Source organism: Amphiprion ocellaris, chromosome 5 (genome assembly GCF_022539595.1).
Source record: "Amphiprion ocellaris isolate individual 3 ecotype Okinawa chromosome 5, ASM2253959v1, whole genome shotgun sequence".
NCBI lineage: Eukaryota > Metazoa > Chordata > Actinopteri > Pomacentridae > Amphiprion > Amphiprion ocellaris.
In genome coordinates this window covers 27,483,184-27,502,713 of record NC_072770.1, presented here as the reverse complement: position 1 = coordinate 27,502,713, position 19,530 = coordinate 27,483,184, and the positions used below count along the sequence as shown (strand labels likewise).

Below are 19,530 nucleotides of genomic sequence, written 5' to 3'. Positions count from 1 at the left end.
CAACATGACTCTTGATACAAACATTTTTCCATCTGCATATCCTGTTTAATAATCTACTATACACATACATGGAGGAATACGTTGGCAAAAGTCCTTGATGGGTGTTTCAGTTGCTAGCTTTGACCTGAGAAAAGATATTTCCAATCTCCTGAATAACTACAATATAGCACTTGACCTTGTGAATAGTTGAGGTTCAACTCACTCAATGATCCACAAGCATAAATTATGACGTCATTTTTGAAAAAACAGGCACAAGTTTTTCAGTTTTGAACATATCAATACATGGTCCAAAATGCAGTCAGTATACAAAACAGTTTTGAGCAGTGGTCCCTGTAACTGTCTGTTGAGATGTAACATTATGATAGTGGGACCTTGAAGAGAAGTAAGACATGGTTAACGGTCTGTGAGGTTAAGAAGTGAAAGATTAAATATCTTTGTTTCATACTGAAAAGTCTGACTTCTACAGGAAAATATTCCACCTCTGCTCAGCTGAGAGCTGAACACAGGAGATCACTTGTGGCCCAACTGTGATGAGATTTGCTCACTTGCAGGTTCAAAAGTTACAGAGGCGATGGCTTACAAAGGTAGTCACGAGAAAGAACAGTCCACCCCATCCGTTTAAAACAGAAATTACAAGAAGAGAAAGATCTATGAATCTGATGAATGCAATCATGATACTCTCCTCAGAAGAAAAAGATTGTTTCAGAAGTTGTTCCACTTTATTTGATGGCTATTGAGGTTGAGAGTCAGGATGGGTACTGCATAGTCAACAATCTGGAGTCCAGTCTCACTTTAGCTCATATTTTCTGGACCAGTGTTAATGATGTCCTGGATCTCTCGGACCACGATGATGCGAGCCAGCATGTGCTCCACTTGCTGACTCGTGAGGGGCTGAGACGAGTACCACATCGGGCTGTTTGGTGCAACGACAGGCTCTGGAGTCATGTAGTAAGCATCGTTTCGTCCTTTGACGCTTTGAGGGCTGGAAACGAAGAAGGGAATTACATTTCTGAATAGTGAAGAATGATCCAGTTAAGAAGGACTTTAGTGGTCGAGCGCCACTCACCATTTGAAAAGGTAAAAGTCATAAAGTTTGATGGGACAACGAAGAGGATTTTCAGGATCCTCGATCTGCTCCTCATACATGTCATCAGTTCCTGAAAGAAATGTCACATATCTGATCAACACCAGCAAAGACTGATTTGTAATAAAACTTCAGCATAAACAGAACTGCATTGAGCACCTTTCTGTCCAGCACTGTGTGGACTTTGTGTTTTGAGAAGGCGAATACTAGTTGCTTTGTCCTTGGCATTTGCGGGGTTCTTCCTTGCATGTCTTAAGACCTTAGAGAAAGCTACTTTCAGGTGCTGTTCGGGTGTTATCAGGCGGAAATACCTGTAAAATATTTTACAAAATTCAGTATTTAGATCTAAAATAAATGTCTGTCTTCAACAAGTATAAAATTCAGATCATGCAGCACTGAGCGGTGGTTGTTACTCACTTAGTGTTGAAATACATTAGAGTTGTGAGCAAGGTGGCTGGTGAATGAGCACCAAGCTGTTTACACTCCCATAGCATCTCCTCTGTGACGTGACTTGGAATGATATAACCTAAGATCAAGTTGCACAATAATTCAGTCTTTCTGTAAAACAACTGAATAAAATTGTGAATACTGGTTCTGTCTTACCTAGAGGATGGACGGTGGGTTTCCAGTCCCACAGGATTTTGTGTAAACTCTCACAAAAACGTGTGTAATAGGGATCCGAGAAAATATCGTCCACACGTCCATTTTCAGACAGGTACTATAAAAAAAACCAAACAAAGAAATAAACAGAAACATTCATAAACATTTTCAGAAAATCTTTTGAAAGCTTGATGTTCGAATGTGGTGATACTAACCTTCTGTATACACAGGAAAACATAATATAGAACATCAGGTGCAAATTGTTCTTCCTCCGATCCTCGAGCCTCCTGAGTCATCAGAGAAAGACCCAAGTTTAACTCAGCCACAGCACTGGACACCAAGTCTTCCTGAAAACGCAGAGGCTGACGACCTAAACAAAATCAGAGAAATGAGACAAGGCTTAGTTTATATTAGCAGCAGAAAGCTTACGATCTTATATCTCTGGTTCAAGCAGAATAAATTGTTACTACATGAATAGATATCATCAGAAAAAACAAAAAAAATGAAATGTTATTGTCCCCATCAGCTTTATTAAACTCACAATAAAACATATCAGTGTTATTTAACAAATGTGAAATACGATTGCAGCAGGTTTACTTACGTCCTATGGGTGCAAGCTTCGTCTTTTCCTGCTTGTTTAGTTCAGCGTTTTTTCGCTTCACCCAAAGGCGCCACACCTCCAGGCCCTCCTCTGGCTTTAGAGAGACAGGAAACAGAATCTCTGCATGTGGCTCAGCGTGAGCCTCGGTCTCTACTTGACCCTGTACAAAACCAAAATAATAAAAAAAATAAATCAGATTGTTGCTTTCTAAAAAAAGAAGACAGCAAAGACAAATATCTAAATAACTGCATAATCAAAATAAGCCAGATAACAGTGTGATTATGTGGAACTAATTCAGGTGTGTTTTGATCATCATTTTTCTAGAAAGGAAAAACTAACTTTAATAGGAATTTTAACAGGGATATTGTAAAAACAGCAAAAACACAGGGACGAAGACCAAGTTGTATTTGAAAGTATTCAAAAACTATCATCAGCTTTAGATGCAAACACCACCAAGAATCATTTAAATTACCTGTAAGGGAAAAAATACAAATCAGAAGATAAACTCACTTTTATTACTCTACGTCTACAGTACAGCTGTAAACAGAAACTTTTTTCAAACCTGCAGATGGAGCTGCTGTTCTTGTCCGTCTTCGCCTTGGCTCTGCTGTTGATTTGGGTCCCATATGTGTACCGACTGTGTAGTGTTGTAAGTCCCTCCAACAGTCTGCACCGCCACAGGGATGTGAATGTTCCCGTTCATGAACTGTGCAGGGAACAGGGTCTGCACTATTTCTTCCTGTGTGGCAGCAGAGACTGACTGCACATCTGCAGACCTTGATGAGGAGCTGGGGGACATTTTGTCCTTGCCATTGGTGGCAGTAACCTGCACTGTGCTATATGTCTCCTGCGGTATAGCAATGTGAGTAACACCCTGTTGCTGTGGAGAAGAGTACACAGGTATGGTCCATGTCTCACCTGTGGGACCTGTGATTGTTCCAGTCGTGCTGTACAGTTGAGCACTGTCAACAGTGAGCAAATCTGGTCGCAGGGACACGTAGCTTTGCTGCTGCCCCTGAGGGATTGCAAGAACTGTAGCCACCTGCTGCCCCTGTGGAACAGCATAGGACACAGCTAGGGGGACATCCACCTTACGCTTCTTGGCTGGTTGGAGAACAGCCGTGACAGTGCCGGGCCTCCGCTCTGCCTCCCTGGGAGACTCCTGTTGTTCTGAAGGAGACATGGCTTCTATAGTCTGGATCTGAATTTGTTGGCCACCTTGTAATTGAATCTGTTGGCCAGCCTGAAGTTGAATTTGCTGTCCCCCTGGCAGCTGAATATGCTGCGTTCCTTGTAGCTGGATCTGTTGGCCACTTGACAGCTGGATTTGTTGCCCTCCAGCTACAGCTGCAACCAACTGTGCCTGAATCTGTGAAACATGGTCAATGTAGTTAAAAAGCAATGAGAATTCATCACAGGGATGCACTGTATTTGAACATCTGAAACTAATCCTGTACCTGCTGTTGTTGCTCCTCTGTGAGTTCTCCCTGCTGGACAAGCTGAGCTGTTGATATTCCATGCAGGTCCTGCTGAGAAGGGGAGGCCACCTGAAGAACCTGGCCAACTGTCTGGCCCTGCTGTTCCTGGATCTGAACCTGTCAAACGAGGGAGCAACAAAAACAATCAGGCCTGTCAGTAATCATAGCAGGAAATACTGACCTCACTGATGGATGATGAAGTACTCTTGTCTCTATGGATATGAAAATGTGACACCAGCCTGTATTTTGCCAAAGTCAAAGTATCTTCTTCATAGAAATAAAGGTTGCTCATTACAGTTTTTTGCCATTTATAATCAAAGTGAAATAGTTTAGTGATGCTTATACATCCAAAGTCATGCAATGCAGCAGTTGAGAAAAAATTAATGACTGATTCTGTTTCATGTAAAATCCCTGCCACGTCCTCTTACAACAAGCTGGAAGCAGCAAGGCTAATCCTGTGTGACTGAATAAAAGATCAAGTGAATGTGACACGTTATAGACCACATTTAAGAAATAATGCATATTGCTTCAATTATTAATGTTGCATTCAAGCTGAACATTTACAATTACCTACAACCATCCATTAAAGAAAAAATCTTACTACACTATAGAAATATTACAGAAAAATAAAGACAATATCTTAAACTCCCAGCAGAATTGACATGTTGGTTTTGAATTGGAATCATAAATCCTTCCTCAGCTAGTGGATCCAACTACAATGCAATTCAACTTATTGACATTGCCTTCTCATTTGTTTTACTCTTGACAGTGAGAAATGATGGCGTGTCTAGATACTGACAGCCCCATCTATCGTGTGCAATTTAAACATGCTATGCTACTGAGAAACTGATACTGATGTATGAACTAACCTGCACCTGAAGCTGCTGTTCAGACCCTTGGTGCACAGACATCTGAGGTGAAATCTCTGTCGAAGTCACCTGTACCTGTCATAAAACATGTACATACATGAAGTAGAGCAGATTGCACCACACCTGACAACAACGCCATTATAATTCAACAAACTTACCGGGCAGGCCAGCTCCAGGAGAGACCCGGCCACCTCTGTGCTGTCTGTGTAGACACAGTTGGCACCCTGCTGCTGGTACACCATGGCTGTGGTGGTGGCTGCAGCTCCTCCCTGCTGGCTGAACTCCTGCAGCACCTCTGGGCCCTTGGCAAGAGACTCCAGGAACTCCTTCATCCTGTGCTGAGGCACAGTGCGGGCCTTCTGCCGCACATATTCATCAAAGGAGACCACCCCACTCTCCTGTTCATTCATCGTCACTGGACCTGGAAATATGATGTGTTTTTTAAAAGAAAATCTGATAACATAAATAAATCCATACAAAGCTACAAAAAAATGCAGTGAAGTGAGGTCACAGACACCTACAAATGAAGACTAGTCTAGTGAAAAAAACAGCTTCTTATTCTTACATCTACAATTATGTAAGCACAACACAATGAGCTAAATAATGCAATTTACATCCCTGCTCGTTGAACAGGAGATCTTAGAATAGTATGGTAAGCACTGGAGTGCATTTCGGCTGGGAGCTAATGCAACGACTGTGCTACGCTATTATCAACTTTTACTACAAACTTTAACATTACGGTCCTGTGTTAGGTCATAGCTGAGCCTAAATGCAAACTACGGGAGATACTTTTGTTTAACTGTTTATGGAGCCACAACCCAGGGCACCAGCAATGTGTTTGCCAGACTTTGTGTGCAGACTGCCTATTATTAGTGTCTACGTTACAGCTAGCTGTTAGCATGCTAGCGTTACAATGTTAGCAAGGCGCTGTTTTCTCAAAGCCCGTATGTATAGTGGGCTGGCTAGCAAGCGGCCACTGTATTTAACGTCGTTAAATACCAAACGCGTGTCTACTGTAAGTTATACAATTTGGAAACACAGTTTGTCTCGTAGCATGAAGCTAGCAAACATCAAAGCGACACCCCATTCATTGCAATAACACGACGCTAGCTAGCCACAGTGCTAACGCTAGCTAGCTCGACGGCTGTGGATCCTGTCATGCTACCTTAAATAAAACGAAATCCTCTCCTTTCCGCCAAGGCACGGTGTTTAAAACTAAAAAGCCGATAAACGTCTAACAGCTACCACCAGCGTGTCATTCACCGGGCTACATAGTGCGAGTATCCGCAGAAGAATAACCGCAAACAATGCTGTGATTGCACGGCGATGAAATTTAACGTTGGCGGCGAGCAGCGAAGTCTCTGACGTCTGCTTGTTTCAGCGAGAGCTGCGGGCTGCCGTCGGTGGAAAACAAGTTCCCACCTCCAGCGAAGCACGGATTCATTTATCTTGCGAAATCCCGCGTAGTACTTCTACCACTCACACGAAACCCCACTCCGCCGTGTTGATCCAGAGAGATATAAAATCACGGAAGTAAAGGCCCCGAAAGCAGCGCCGCTCCTCTCCAGACCGCCGTGAGAGGCCGAGCTGTGCTGCTGGTGCTGGGACTTGGAGCTGCCATTCTGGGACCAGTAGCAGTATGTGGCTCTGCAAAACTGTGAAATTAATCATATTTAGCCAAGACACGCAGCCACAAAAGCACACATCATGGTACAGTGAGTCACAGCTGTAATGATGCCTCATCAGACTGCAAACAGTGTGTTCAAATGTGGTAGCGCTAGATGATCAAGCTCTGATTAATTTGGGGTAATTTGCAAACAATAATACATGTACATAACATATCTCTTACTACTTACTGGAAAACTGCATATGATTGAACTGCAAATATGCACTCAAATATAGTGTTTCACAGATAGATAGATAGATAGATAGATAGATAGATAGATAGATAGATAGATAGATAGATAGATAGATAGATAGATAGATAGATAGATAGATAGATAGATAGATAGACAGACAGACAGACAGACAGACAGACAGATAGATATTAAACACTGATGAGTACACATTGAGTCAGCCCTTCAGATGTAAAAACTGCTGTAATTAAACAAGGTATCTCTCATTTAACAAACAAATCTATCTATATTTTAGATTACTTTATAAAAACATTAATAAATAATACAGCTAGAGTCTAACCTTAATATTTAAACTTCGTATGTTATTTCTCTACTGGAAACCACTGTAGCTCAATGGCTGTTTTAAATATCTTGTATAACAAACAATGACTTATCTAGGAGAAAACTAGTAATCTGGCCCTTATATTATCTTTTATGTTGCGATATTATTATATTTGTGACAGTGCACAACAAGCCTCTGGAAACCAACCTGAACAGTTTAAACTGGACACATACAAATGTATAGACTGATACACTTGTATGTTTTCCAGGATGGTTTTGGTGAAGCCTGGTAAACATTTGAATGCATGTGCCTTTAACAGAATCTAACTTCCCCAGTCTGCCTTAAAGAGCCAGGCATGTGCTGCTGAGGGCCTCCCCCTGTTCTCTCCACAACAAACTGCCTCTTGCCCTTCTTAAGGTGGACCAAGACAGATGCGCTGTGTGGATAGGCTGTGCCCTCTGCACGCTGGATAGGAAAGAGTTAATTCCCACACTCGCTGCAAACTGTCTGTAAATTCTACAAGGGCTCTCTGGTGGAAGTGATGGTGCTTGTTACACAGTATATGTTTATTTTTTTCTTTAATAATATTGTTTACACACCAGCGACAGAGTGAGTATTATGAGATTCATCCCATCAGTGACTAACAGTGTGTCATTTTATTATCTAGTGTAAAAAACTTGTACTGTTGATATGCCAGGTCTAGTTCTGCAGAAAGTCTCACATATGCATGTTTCCCTAAATAAGAAGCCAGTCAGTTGGCACGACACTATTTACTGGCTTGTGCTTGTGTCTGTTTGGCTCCACATTATCACTTCATGTGACTTCGTGCCACTCTAAGAATCTTAATGTAATCCTTTGGAGAAGGGATTTACCTTAAAACAGCTGTTGTAGGAAGTCGCAGGTGAGGCTTACAGGCTTTTATTGTTGGTAAATTATTTGCAAAATTGCTTTGCTTTTTTAAAAAAAATGTTCATATATGAAGGAAATAACCAGACATTTATCTAGTCAAAGTCATGTTTTATTTTCCTAATGAAATGCTCTTTGGTATATAGGTCCTGCTCTTTGCTTCTGCAGGTCAGATTGTGATGGAAGGCTGCCAAGTAACCAGCCGGTGCAGTAATAGGAATAAGACGTCAGCTCGGAGGTTAAATGGCTGTGAGCGTGGCTGTAAATTCATTATGTTCAACCCTTACTGTTTATGTAGCACATTAGATGCTACACACACTTCTGCTGGAGATGGAGTGCAGCCCATGATGCGCTAAAAGGAGGCACAGCAAACAGAATCACAGGTACAGCTAAGTTTTTATCTTGTTTTACTGTTTGCAGGATGGATTGTTGTAGCAGATGAGTTATGTCTTCAGCCTACAAATAACCTTGTAAAGCTCCTGGGATTTTTGTATGCGTGTTTGACTAAATGATGACTGAGAGTTAAATGAATCTGAACTCATGTTACCTATTAATGTCATGCTGAAAACAATATTGCTTGTGTCCTACTGTATATTGTAATCACTAGACAATTAGGAATTCATTTCCTTCATGCCATGTGTAATTTCATATCACCAAAGTGACAGCTTGACAGTTGTGACCCAAAGGACGTTGGATCCTGTTGTGAATTTCCATGTTTTTGCTGAGCTGTATTGTATTTTTTTCTGAGACAAACAGTCCACAGATGTGGTGGAAGGCGCAAACCCTCTGGATTACTCCATGGAATTACTGTCCTTTATAGGACTGAAACACATGATTAATTATCCTTGAGTCTATGCGACTCCTAACCTCTATTCAAACTCCAAAGTCTTCCTACTGTCAAGGTTTTCCTGATTATGCAAAGTAGGATAGTGTGAAAGCTTCATATAATCTTCAGATAAATTCTGAAGTACATTTCTGCACAGACTGCAGATTTTGTGCCCAACGACTTCCACTGAAAGGACACTAAGAAGACAGGATTTAATACCTGGTGTGAACAGATCAAAGGAAAACAGCTTTGAAGTCCTTATTGGCACCTGATTATGGCTTATAGACAGGTTTTAAAAAATGGGAAGCTATCCTTTAATGTCAAACAATCATCTGTATAGACACTGCATAACATTTCATACGGTGAACACATTTCAACTCTGCTTTCTTTCTTCTTTGTCATTCTACAGATTTTGGGATTTAATTTTAGGTGTCAAAGATGGGGCGGTCCTCTTTGCTCTTCGTCACACTAACCATATCTCTGTCTTCACTCACAAGCCTTATTCAAACTTCACATTCACTGAATTCAGCCCAAATAAATAAAAGCACGAGGAGAAACTACAGCGGTCTGGACATCCCAACCAGTGAAGTCATCTTTCATTCGAAGAGCTCTGAGGAGGGCAGCGGACACAGTTCAGACACAGCAGCATCACAGGGACTCATCAATAAGACTATCATTCCACAGGAGCCTGAGAGAGTGAGCAACGAAAACCCTTCTGAGTCTGGAATCACATTAACTACAAAACCAGCTCCTACTCTACACCACTCAGGGTCTCATGAGCAAGAAGCTGACAAAGCCAATTCTTCAATTACAGGATACAGTCACTCCAGTGAACACAGACTCTCTGAGGAAGCTCTCTTGGACGGCAGCCACATTACAAGTGGGGAACAGTTAAAAAAGAGTCCCAGAGTGAATGATGACTCTCTGACTGGTAAGAAAACTTGTGATATTTGACTCAAATAAAGCATATTCTTTGTCTTCTTTCTTCCTCTTCTTTGAATACACTGATTATGCACAGCTGATTTCTGATACAACTGAATTATCACAATGAGATCTAAAACAAAAAACTGATTTGTACAACACATTTTTGTTCAAATTTACACTACCGTTCAAAAATTTGGGGTCATCAAAGCAATTTCATGTTTTCCATGAAACTCACACTTTTGCTCATGTGCTAGCATAATTGCACAAGAGTTTTCTAATCATCAATTATCCTTTCAACACCATTTGCTAACACAATGTATATAAGACCACAGGAGTGATGGTTGCTGGAAATGGATCTCTGTCCCCCTATGTAGTTATTCCATTTAAAATCAGCTGTTTCTAGCTAGAATAGTCATTTACCACATTAACAATGTCTTGACTATATTTCTGATTCATTTAATGTTATCTTCTCTGAAAAAAAATGCTTTTCTTTCAAAAATAAGGACATTTCTAAGTGACCCCAAACTTTTGAATGGTAGTGTATATTTTTGAAATGTACTGAAAATTTAACTAAAATAAGCACAAGTTATTGAAATTGTTGGTCCATTTGTGGATTCAGTGCATGTAGAATCTGTGCCATAACTCTTGTAAATGTTGCTGTTCGCGTCTAAAAGGACATACTCGAACAGACTGGCTGTCATATCCACTTTGCAAATGGGGTTGATTGAAGGTCAGTGGCTTGTTAGGGATTAGATGAGAGCACAGGGCTAGCGGTAAAGTCTAAAGTAGGCCAAAAATCACAATCAAATTCTCCTGCATTAAAAATACCACCTTTTTTTCTCTCTGTTTCAGGTGGGGACAGCCCTAAACATCCGGTCCAAACCAGTGTGTTTACTTACATGCCAAATGATAACCTGCCAGGGCCCGGAGCTCCCTGTGTGCTCGGTGTCAGACCGTGTGTTGTTCTCAAAAACGTCAACGGCACCAGCCTGCTCTGGGAGGACATGAGGCGCACACTGGCGTTTGCCTGGGAACTGCATGTCTTTGGATCGGCCAGCCTTTTCACGCTGATGGCATTCCTGGCAGTTTTGGGGATGGCTGGAGCGTGCACTCTTCCTCACCCCCTGTGTGATGCACTGACTCTGGCAAACAGCTTCCTAATTACGAGCGGTTCTTTGCGTACTGTCCTCCTTCTGCTTGATCCTTATGGCACCCGTCAGATCCTGTCTCATGCCACTCTGACAGCACTACACAACGCTCCCATGCAGTTTCTTCTGTGGGCGCAGGTTGTCCTCGCTCTGGTCACACTTAGAGGGTTTAAACTACTACTTCTCCCATTAAAGCTGCAGCGCCCGTGGATTGTGGGAGTACTTGCTTTAACCCATTGCACTGCATTATTTGTAGCAGACCTGCACTCTTTAACTTTATCCCCGGTTCTCCCTCTTTTGCTACAGACCCTCTCCCTCGGCTGGGGCCTCCCATTCTGTCTGGGGATCCTCACTAAGTCTCTCTCCCCTCTGCCTCCCTTTCTCCGGTCCTCTATACCACAGTGGTTTCCTTCACAGAGGACTGAGAGGCGTGGAAAGCGGCAAACAGCAGTGTGTGCCTTCCTTGCAGTGCTGTGCTGCAGCCTTCAGATGTACAGTCTCTTCTGGCTTTATGGGCTGCTGGGGAACTGGAGGCGCTTCGGCTGGGGCTGGTGGCTCAGTCAGTTCTGGGCCAGAATCCTTGAGATAGCCTGGGGATTCTCTTTAGTTGTCCTTGCATCTTGGATTTTCTGGACACCATTTAGGGGTCATTCAAGGGGCGATCATGGGCAAGGCAGGAGTGAGGTGTCTAAGAGGGTGGAGAAGAAAAGCTTGTGGGGTAGACTCCTGGCCAGTGTACGGAAAGGCCGTCTAGGAAAATCAGAGAATGCCTGGGAGGACCTGATGCCAAATAACTGGGCAAAGTATAACCTGTCCAGAGCAGGTATCAGCAACAATGCAATGTGTCCATATGATGATCCACCAACAGCCACTGTAGCAGAATACAAACCTGATCCTAGCAGCAGTAGCAGCTCTGACATTCAGGCTGCACTACTGTGGCAAAAAGTTGGCGAACGCGAATGTATTCTATCACTCATAGAATTTGACATGCGGCCCCCATCTCCTATTAACCTCAGGCGCAGCATTGACAATGCGCTTCATCACGGGCAGCTCGTAGCAGGAGGCCTGTTCACACCTCCACCTCCCTGCTGGACTCACACTATGGACACAGACTCCAATGATGGAGACAGCAGTCCGACAGCTTTCCCTCCAGCTTATGTCAGCTACGGGTGGATGCTGGATACAGAGTCTATTTCTGCATCTCTGGACCATTTCCAGGCCAAAGAACCAGTACAGTCACCCAGCACTACAGCTGAGTATAATGGCAGCGTTGGATCACCAGCTGCTGCATGTCATGAAGAGGAATTCTCAACAGTGATGCATCAGCGTGACTGGTCTGATGACGATATCACAAACCTCTAAGCTGATGTCTATCAAGCCCACACTAGCTTCTAAAACCAGACCGTCTAGAATTCAGGAAATCACACAAGCATGTAATGTGGATGGTGATGCTCTTGCAGGACTTGTCCTCTACAAAGAAAAAACAGTTTCTGATATTGACTTGAAAGGGATTCTATTTCAAATACTCAGCACAGAAGTCCATATACTATTGAGTATCTGCATTGTTTTTATATGTTGTATATATTTTGGAGAATATAACCTTTAATTGACTTTCACTGGGTCGAATGGATGGAGCTGGTTGCAAATGGTAACTTGTAGTGAATAATATTCATGATGATTGAGTTTTACTATGTGTGTTTCTATATGCCAGTTTTATTTGTGTATGTAGGACAGACATGTTTTCAATCAGTATGTTTAATATTCCTATCATTTGAGTCAATATCTCTCTTCTTTTTGCATCAGATCACTGTTATGCAGGTTTTTTTTGTAAAGAAAGAGTAAATAAAGTGACTTTATATGACCCATATTAAACTTTAATGTGCATAAATATGAATGAATGAATCATTTCACTGTTCGGCTGTTCCATGCATAGCAAAGCTGTACATTTTTTTTTTAAATAACGATTTATACAAAATTAGACATACGAAGTTTGGTTCATATATTAGAACATTAGGAAACAGATTTTGCTTGTCACTTTCTCGTTTTCTCAAAATCAGCATCCACCTTCGTTATTTTCCATAAACATAAATTGATCTCCTGTTTGTTGGCCACAGCTGGCTGTGAGTCAGATTATTTCCTTGTATTTAATTAACACCTGCAACAAACTTCTTTAGAATGAGATGATGTGCGCATTTACGCATTTGGCACAGCAGCAGTAAGTTCATGAACACAGGATCTGACTCTAAATTGTTGTCTACACATCCGACGTGTCAGCTGTTTCTCACAGATTCCAGCTTTACACGCTGGATCTGATTGCAGTAAAGCTTCTCTGGATGAATCCGGAGCTCCATCATTACGTACAATAGTACGTTTCAGAATTTAATTGTGTTATGGGACTGGAGTTACTGAAGGGAGCTCCAAGGATCCCTACAGTTTCTGCCTGAAGATGATCCCTCTGATCTTCGTAACTGAGCTTCATCTTCATCACCGGCCTCTCCCCCAACAGGTGCTGTCACACGTGGCACTTGTCGATTGGCCAATTAAGCAGCATATCAGACTATATGTATGACGAGTCGACACAGCGATGGCCTTCTCAGCTTTACAACCGTTTGACAAAATCACACGCCTAAGATATTCATCAGAAGTGCGATGTCTTGGAAAAATCAGTTGTTGTATTTCGCAGTGATGGCGACTCTCACGTCTTTCAGACTTTGTAATGGACAAGCTGAGGGTGTGGTGGAAAGGCCCACGTTACAGGGCACACTGGGCTTCAGCAGTTTGGTGTCTGGAGAAACAAAACACAAATCTCCAACACGAGACGGTTCACTTGTCTTCAGATTGGACCAACAGAGTGGCCTGAATTCAACTCAAGGTATGTTTCAGTGAAGTTCCCCGCATATGTCTTAAAGTGTTCTGAAGGCACAGTTTGTTTAGTACCACGGAGGTTACCTGCTTTACTTGGAGTCAGTGTTTTCTTTTTAGATTGTTGCTTTTGTTTAAAGAGAGATGGATCAAACACAGTCGGGTACATATTTCGTTTTTGTGATCTAAATGTTCCTCCCACTGGAAAATTTCAAACAAGTAGCCTTTCACCTGTCAATACAATCAGTAAGTCTAGAAGGATTTCAACACTAATTCAGATCTTTCTCTGTGATTAAAAAAAAAAAAATTATATATTAAACATGCATGAAGTGTTTTTTCTATTATTATTTTATTAAGTTTGACCACGATGAAAAAAATGCCTTCATTCATAAATTAAGTAGCAGCATAAAAAACTGCCAGATACAGTTTTGTGCCTTGGAACATATGAGGGTTGAAATTGAGTATCAAAACATGTGCTACTGCCTTAAAACACACAGTAATCTGACTATGACCCAGCTTTGCCATCCCAAATGTATTTTTTCCCACTTTGCTATTGTTGCTTAAAAAACACGCTTCACAAGGAACGTGGTATAACTATGAAATGACTGAAGCAGGAGGATCCAAAAACTCAGTTATAATACCATCAGGCACAGCTATAAATGCAGGTTTTTCTTGATAAATGAGAAACAATCATAAACACCAGTGACCAGGTCCCATTTAAAGCCCTCCAGACCATCATACTGCCTCCACTGTGTTTCGTAGACGGTATTGTGTGCTTTTTATCATCACTCTTTTAAGCCTTCTTCATACTTTTGCTTCCAGTCATTTTAGTAAAGTCTGACCTTAGTTTCATGTCTCCAAATGATGCTGCTCCTGAAGTGGACATACTGTATAATTTTTTTCAAAGGTTTTTGGCAAAGTTTAATCTTGCCTTTCTGTTCTTATGGATTAGGAAAAGTCTGACCTTGAGGTAAACCTTCTCCTGAAGTCTTGTAGTAGATTTGAATAAAAATATTCCTAAGCTGGATTTTATGAGGATGTTTTGCTTAATCATGGAAAGGATATTGTGATCATTTACTGCTGTTGTCTTCTCTGGACATCATTTATGTTGCAGAGGTCACCACAGACTTCATTTTTTTATTCTCACGTATCTGCAGTTTAGTCAAATTCCTTTTGGCCCCTTGAGAAAGACGGGGGTTACATATTAAAGAGATGTAATGCATAAACCCTTCCTCTAGTTTGGATGTGATGATGGTCTGATGAGGTTCTTGAGTCAATAAACTGACTGAATTTGTGCTTGTGTTTCCAGTGATGCATAAACTCATGGATGCAAAACTGAAACGCATGGACCCATCAGTGCAGTGTAGTAACAACCTGATGACTCTGAAGGTCAGACGAGTCAGAGATGCACGTTTTCTCGTGGATAGTGGTAGGTTCCACATATTTGAAACAGGAAATATTGGCCAATACAGAACTTGAACTTTTGTCTAATGTCAAACAGGAGAGAGACCTCTTACTCCTCTGTCTCAAATGCCCCTTAAATGTGGCTTCTCTGTGAAGAGGACCCGCAGAAATGTACAGTTTGCTGCATCTTATCAGGGCTGCCATGTCACAAAGAAGGTACTCTTCATCTTCATTCTAAGTATCTACAGTGCTGTGAAAAAGTATCTGTCAGTTGCTGCTGCCAAAGGTGGCCCAACCAGTTATTGGGTTTAGGGGGTGATATAGGTTTTCAGTATATCTTTAATGAACCATCATTTATAAACTGCATCTTCTGTTGGATTCTGGTGGATTATCTCTGTCCAATATTCAATAAATATTAGTTTCATCTAGAACATTTAATTGTGAGAAATATGCAAAAATAGAAGATATCTGTGGGTGGGAGTTACTTTTTCACAGCACTGTACATTGTGCCAAGTTACATCAGTTCTCATAAAAAAGAAATTTCCGTCAAGGATGTGTTTTTTTTTTTTTTTTTGAGTTAATGCTGCTCCCTGTATGTCAGTGAATAATTGTTGTATTTTGGAAGAGTTCAATTTGCTGCCTCCAACCCTCATTATGACACACTGAGCTCAGCCTTTTTCTCTTTCCTCCATTTCTATTCCACAGGATGGTGATTATGTCCTACCACTGCGTTTATGGGGGACACCAATGGCCATGTCTTGCCCTGACGTGTTACCATCGCCCTCCGTTTTCTGCTTTGTGTCTGGGATGGTGGTGAAGATCGGTGGTGTTAAAGTAGACGACCTCAAAGTAAAAAGTAGGTGACCTAACATGATAAGGTTTCACTGGCTTTTGAAAAGCCTTCTGTCTATTTTCTCATCTGATATTAAAACTATTGCAGTATCTGGCACATGGAAGTCCCTTTCACAAGTGTGTAGCAGCTGTGGACTTGATTTCAAAGAGTATCCTGGTGGACTGACACTTACTATACCTTACAACAGAGGATTGTGCATAGAGTTCAAGGTAAAAGGGCCCTCTTGTGGTCAGTCTCGGAAGCTAATGTGTCAATATGCTTTTGATTTACTCTTTTTTCCCCTTGCAGGATGAGGAGTATTTACTTTCTCTTCTGTGGCTGGATGTTGAGATCTTAGTCACATGCCCTTTTTTCCCAGATGTAAATCCTGCTATAGAGACAGCTGCACCTCCTGGTGACAGTGGTCAGGTCCTGCAGCATCCTCAGTACCCTCAGTTCCCATTGTTTCCACAATACCTCCTGCCAACACGAAGTCCAGCCCCAACTGTAGGTACGGTGACACTGTTGCCACATCCACAGCTTTACTCAGGAGCTCCTGCAGACTACAACGATGAAAACCAAGAAGCGGCTGCAGCTCAGCACCCAGCATTCCCATATATGCCACAGTTCCTTCAGTACCTTTTTCTTCCTGAGCCTGAACCACCAACACAATCTTTTGCTAATGAAAATACTGCTGACCCTTTGGCCCAGTTACCTCTAATGCAGCAGTCTCCACAATATCAAATTCCTCGTTTCCCACAATTCCCCATGGCATCTGAAATTTTCCATCCCACTACCCCAGCTCCTCCTCCTACCCCTCGCAAAGAGGCTTTAGTAGCCGTACCTGCTGCAGAGGATGAGGGGAATCCTCAAGTTCCCCAGCAGGAAAAGTTTCCAGTGCCTCCTCAATATACTTTCCTGTCATTCCCTAATCGCCCACTATCTCCAAATGATCGATCTGAGGCCATTGAAGATCCCAAACATGTAGTCCACCTGCCCAAACCACAACACGAGTATCCTCAGTCCTACCAGATCCCTGTGTTGTATCCTCCCAAATATCTTCCCCAAAGGCAAAATACTCAAACTGCGTATCCCACCACCATCCCAACAACCAGTACAGCTGTGAGTCAGAAGCCTGCAGCTCAAGAGCCATTTTATCATACACACCCTTATATTCCAGTTTACTTCGTTCCTCGGCAGGCTGACATGCCTGTATTTCCCGGTCCTCCGACCACACCTCCTGACAGCCCAGCTCCATCTGATCAGCATGAACGTCAGCCTGCCTACAGCCATGCCTCCTTTCCCTTTCCTTTCCCACAAGGAGCCAAAACCAGTTGAAAGAGACTGGTAAAGTTATGACTGATGACCCCCAGGATGCAATACAAGACTATCTTAATGTCATACATTTGACTCATTGGGTCATAGCAAACTCTCCATAGATCCTTTTTCCTGCTGAATAAAAAGCAGTCACTGAAATCCTTTAGAGCAAGTAACCAAGTTTGTTGTGATGCAATAAGCTAGAGAGAACTTCAAAATGTAAATTTTCTTGCAGGGAAAATAGAGGGTAAAGTTAGTTATACAATTACTTACTGAATTTATTTTCTCTCTCCTCTTTTGAATTTGTCAAACGCTAAAGCCACATATTTTGTGTTTTATTTCAATTATTTGGCTTGTTAATACCATGTGTTCTTGTAAAGTTCATTTATATATGTCATTTCTTAACATTAAGGCTGTTTCTTGTCGATTCTTTCTGCAGTAGTTTTCTTGATTCATTGATTGTTTGGCCTGCAAAATCTTAATTGCATTGGTTACTTCTCCAAACTGCTTGCTTCGTAGAACCATCAGATAAAAGTCCAAGGACAGAAAAACACCAAAATCTGAAAACAATATTTATTTTTAAAATATTTGCTTTAAAAGAAGACCAAAAAAATGATTAATTATTAAACTCCAGCTCTTTGGAAACTTGTTCCACACTGTCTAGGATTTATATTCAAGTGCATTTTTGATGTTTTGCTCCTTAATCATTATTTTTCAGAATTTGCTTAGAGCTCAAACATGTGGCTGAATTGCACAAATTTTAGAACTTGTCATTGTAGAGTATTTTTAGTGTTTGAGCAGAGATTTTCTGCTCAAACAGAAACAACAGTGTAGAGTTGCTTCTAAATCATTTAAGGCAACAAAGGATTATTTTCACGTGGAAAAAAGTTTTAAATATGTAACTTTATTAGACTGAGATTCATTTTTAGGGGCTCAATCAATGACCCCAGAGAGACTTTTAACTGCTTGCTTTGCAGAACCTACAGTTGAAAACCCAAGGATGAGAAAACCTGCACATTTGAGAGGCTGAAAACGATGACTTTCTGTAATGTTTGCTTAAAAAAGCTCTCAAATGATTAATTGTTCAACTCCATTGCTTGGAAGCCTTTTCCACACAGCTAGGAATAACATTAAAGTGCATTTTTGATGTCTTTAAAACGGTCACATTTATTTTTATTGTTTTTATATTTAAACATAATATTTAATAATAATGACAACAGTAATCATTTTATTTATAAAACGAGTTTACAAAGGACTTTAACTGACATTTCAAAGTCAAGATACCCAGAACTTAAGTCATGAACAAGTCAAGTAACTGTTATTTACAAAACACATTTTGAACAATAGTTGTTAAAGTGCTTTTCAAAAGGGAAACAAAGTTGGCATTATGAATACAAGTTTAAATATTGAAGCTATGACCCTATGGCATTATGTAAATGTATCTGAGTAACTTAAATATTCCTGTTTAGACCCTACAAACACAAATACACCTGACTAATTTGCATATTAACACAGAAAACCCCAACAATATTACACAAAATAAATGTATGACTAAATATTAAGATCAATATTTAGCAATATTATATAATAAATAACCAGATGAATTTATTTTATTAACACCTAATAAAATGTATTCATTGTAAAATGTAAGTTTCGTTAAAAAAAAAAAAATCCACCTGCCTGATTTACATATTAAGACATAAACCCTACAATATTACATAAAATAACTTTATGTGACTAATTTAAATATTAAGGTAAAGACCCTAGATTAACACCCTACAAAATATATTACTTGTAAGATGCAAATTTTGTTGAACCTAAAAACAAATTCATCTGTCTAATTTACATAATAAAATAACAGCACTTCAATAGTGCATAAAATACATTTTTACCTAATTAAAATATGAAAATCAAGACCCCACAATATTATACAACAAATGACCTGACTAATTGACATAAATAAGATTAACATCCTACAAAATATATTGATTGCAAAATGCAAATGCAGTCAAAAAATTCACCTGCTTAATTTACATAATAAGATAAAACCCCTACAATGTTATTTAAAGATAAACTTACCTGACTAATTTAAACATGAACACCAGGACTTTACAATATTTAATAAAATAACCTGACTAATTTACATTATTATGATTAACATCCTACAAAATACATTAATTGTAAAGTGTAAATTTTGTTTTTAAAAAAAATAACATGCCTAATTTATATAATAACATCAAAATAAACTCCAGCTACCTTCAGTCTTACCTCCACATTCCTACACTGAGGAGGAGACAGGACACTGGTCAGAAATGTGCTGCCCAGTGGTGAATCAGCTCACTGGATCCACTGCATGGACCACCTCAGTGGATCCTGTGGGGTGGATCTCCTCAGCGGATCCTGTGGGGTGAGTCTCCTCTGTGGGTCCTGTGGGTTGAGTCTCCTCCTCTGTGGATCTGGTGGGTGGATCTCCTCCTCCATGGATCCTGTGGGGTGGATCT

The 19,530-nt window shown here is 40.7% G+C and overlaps 3 protein-coding genes across 6 annotated transcripts; 2 read left to right on the top strand and 1 right to left on the bottom strand.

Annotated features, from left to right (window-relative positions):
- Positions 1-22: 22 nt before the first annotated feature.
- On the bottom strand, positions 23-6,245 carry LOC111568128 (transcriptional regulator QRICH1-like). 3 transcript variants are annotated; one of them, XM_023269620.3, is made up of 12 exons: positions 6,116-6,245; positions 4,791-5,053; positions 4,633-4,707; positions 3,743-3,880; positions 2,848-3,654; positions 2,286-2,445; positions 1,900-2,054; positions 1,688-1,802; positions 1,502-1,610; positions 1,244-1,395; positions 1,067-1,157; positions 23-982 (listed from the first exon to the last, which is right to left on the bottom strand). In XM_023269620.3, exons 2-12 carry the CDS (start codon positions 5,040-5,042, stop codon positions 793-795), a joined length of 2,244 nt encoding a protein of 747 aa, XP_023125388.1. In that variant the 5' UTR covers positions 5,043-5,053; positions 6,116-6,245; the 3' UTR covers positions 23-792. The 3 variants fall into 3 exon arrangements, with proteins under 3 accessions (XP_023125388.1, XP_023125386.1, XP_023125387.1); XM_023269618.2 differs by having other exon boundaries at positions 6,055-6,184; XM_023269619.3 differs by lacking the exon at positions 6,116-6,245 and adding an exon at positions 5,798-5,937.
- A 133-nt stretch (positions 6,246-6,378) lies between these two features.
- On the top strand, positions 6,379-12,475 carry LOC118470236 (proline-rich transmembrane protein 3-like). 2 transcript variants are annotated; one of them, XM_055010592.1, is made up of 3 exons: positions 6,379-8,099; positions 8,952-9,473; positions 10,319-12,475. In XM_055010592.1, exons 2-3 carry the CDS (start codon positions 8,981-8,983, stop codon positions 11,974-11,976), a joined length of 2,151 nt encoding a protein of 716 aa, XP_054866567.1. In that variant the 5' UTR covers positions 6,379-8,099; positions 8,952-8,980; the 3' UTR covers positions 11,977-12,475. The 2 variants fall into 2 exon arrangements, with proteins under 2 accessions (XP_054866567.1, XP_035803751.1); XM_035947858.2 differs by having other exon boundaries at positions 6,379-9,473.
- Positions 12,476-13,199: 724 nt separating this feature from the next.
- LOC111568135 (uncharacterized) lies at positions 13,200-17,678 on the top strand. Its single transcript, XM_023269633.3, has 6 exons — positions 13,200-13,486; positions 14,786-14,905; positions 14,978-15,096; positions 15,586-15,736; positions 15,821-15,942; positions 16,022-17,678. The coding sequence occupies exons 1-6, from the start codon at positions 13,264-13,266 to the stop codon at positions 17,048-17,050; spliced, it is 1,764 nt and encodes a 587-aa protein (XP_023125401.1). The 5' UTR covers positions 13,200-13,263; the 3' UTR covers positions 17,051-17,678.
- Positions 17,679-19,530: the final 1,852 nt, after the last annotated feature.

What these genes read in the sequence shown, in the direction of transcription:
- LOC111568128 (XM_023269618.2), bottom strand. Translation starts at nt 6,076, where the DNA reads ATGAATCCGTGCTTCGCTGGAG. An exon ending in GAATCCGTGCTTCGCTGGAG is followed by an intron (nt 5,054 to 6,054) that starts GTGGGAACTTGT and finishes TCATATTTCCAG; the next exon opens with GTCCAGTGACGATGAATGAA. An exon ending in CTAATGTATTTCAACACTAA is followed by an intron (nt 1,396 to 1,501) that starts GTGAGTAACAAC and finishes AATATTTTACAG; the next exon opens with GTATTTCCGCCTGATAACAC.
- LOC118470236 (XM_055010592.1), top strand. Translation starts at nt 8,981, where the DNA reads ATGGGGCGGTCCTCTTTGCTCTTCGTCACACTAACCATATCTCTGTCT. An exon ending in GAATGATGACTCTCTGACTG is followed by an intron (nt 9,474 to 10,318) that starts GTAAGAAAACTT and finishes TCTCTGTTTCAG; the next exon opens with GTGGGGACAGCCCTAAACAT.
- LOC111568135 (XM_023269633.3), top strand. Translation starts at nt 13,264, where the DNA reads ATGTCTTGGAAAAATCAGTTGTTGTATTTCGCAGTGATGGCGACTCTC. An exon ending in GCTGCCATGTCACAAAGAAG is followed by an intron (nt 15,097 to 15,585) that starts GTACTCTTCATC and finishes TCTATTCCACAG; the next exon opens with GATGGTGATTATGTCCTACC. An exon ending in GATTGTGCATAGAGTTCAAG is followed by an intron (nt 15,943 to 16,021) that starts GTAAAAGGGCCC and finishes TTCCCCTTGCAG; the next exon opens with GATGAGGAGTATTTACTTTC.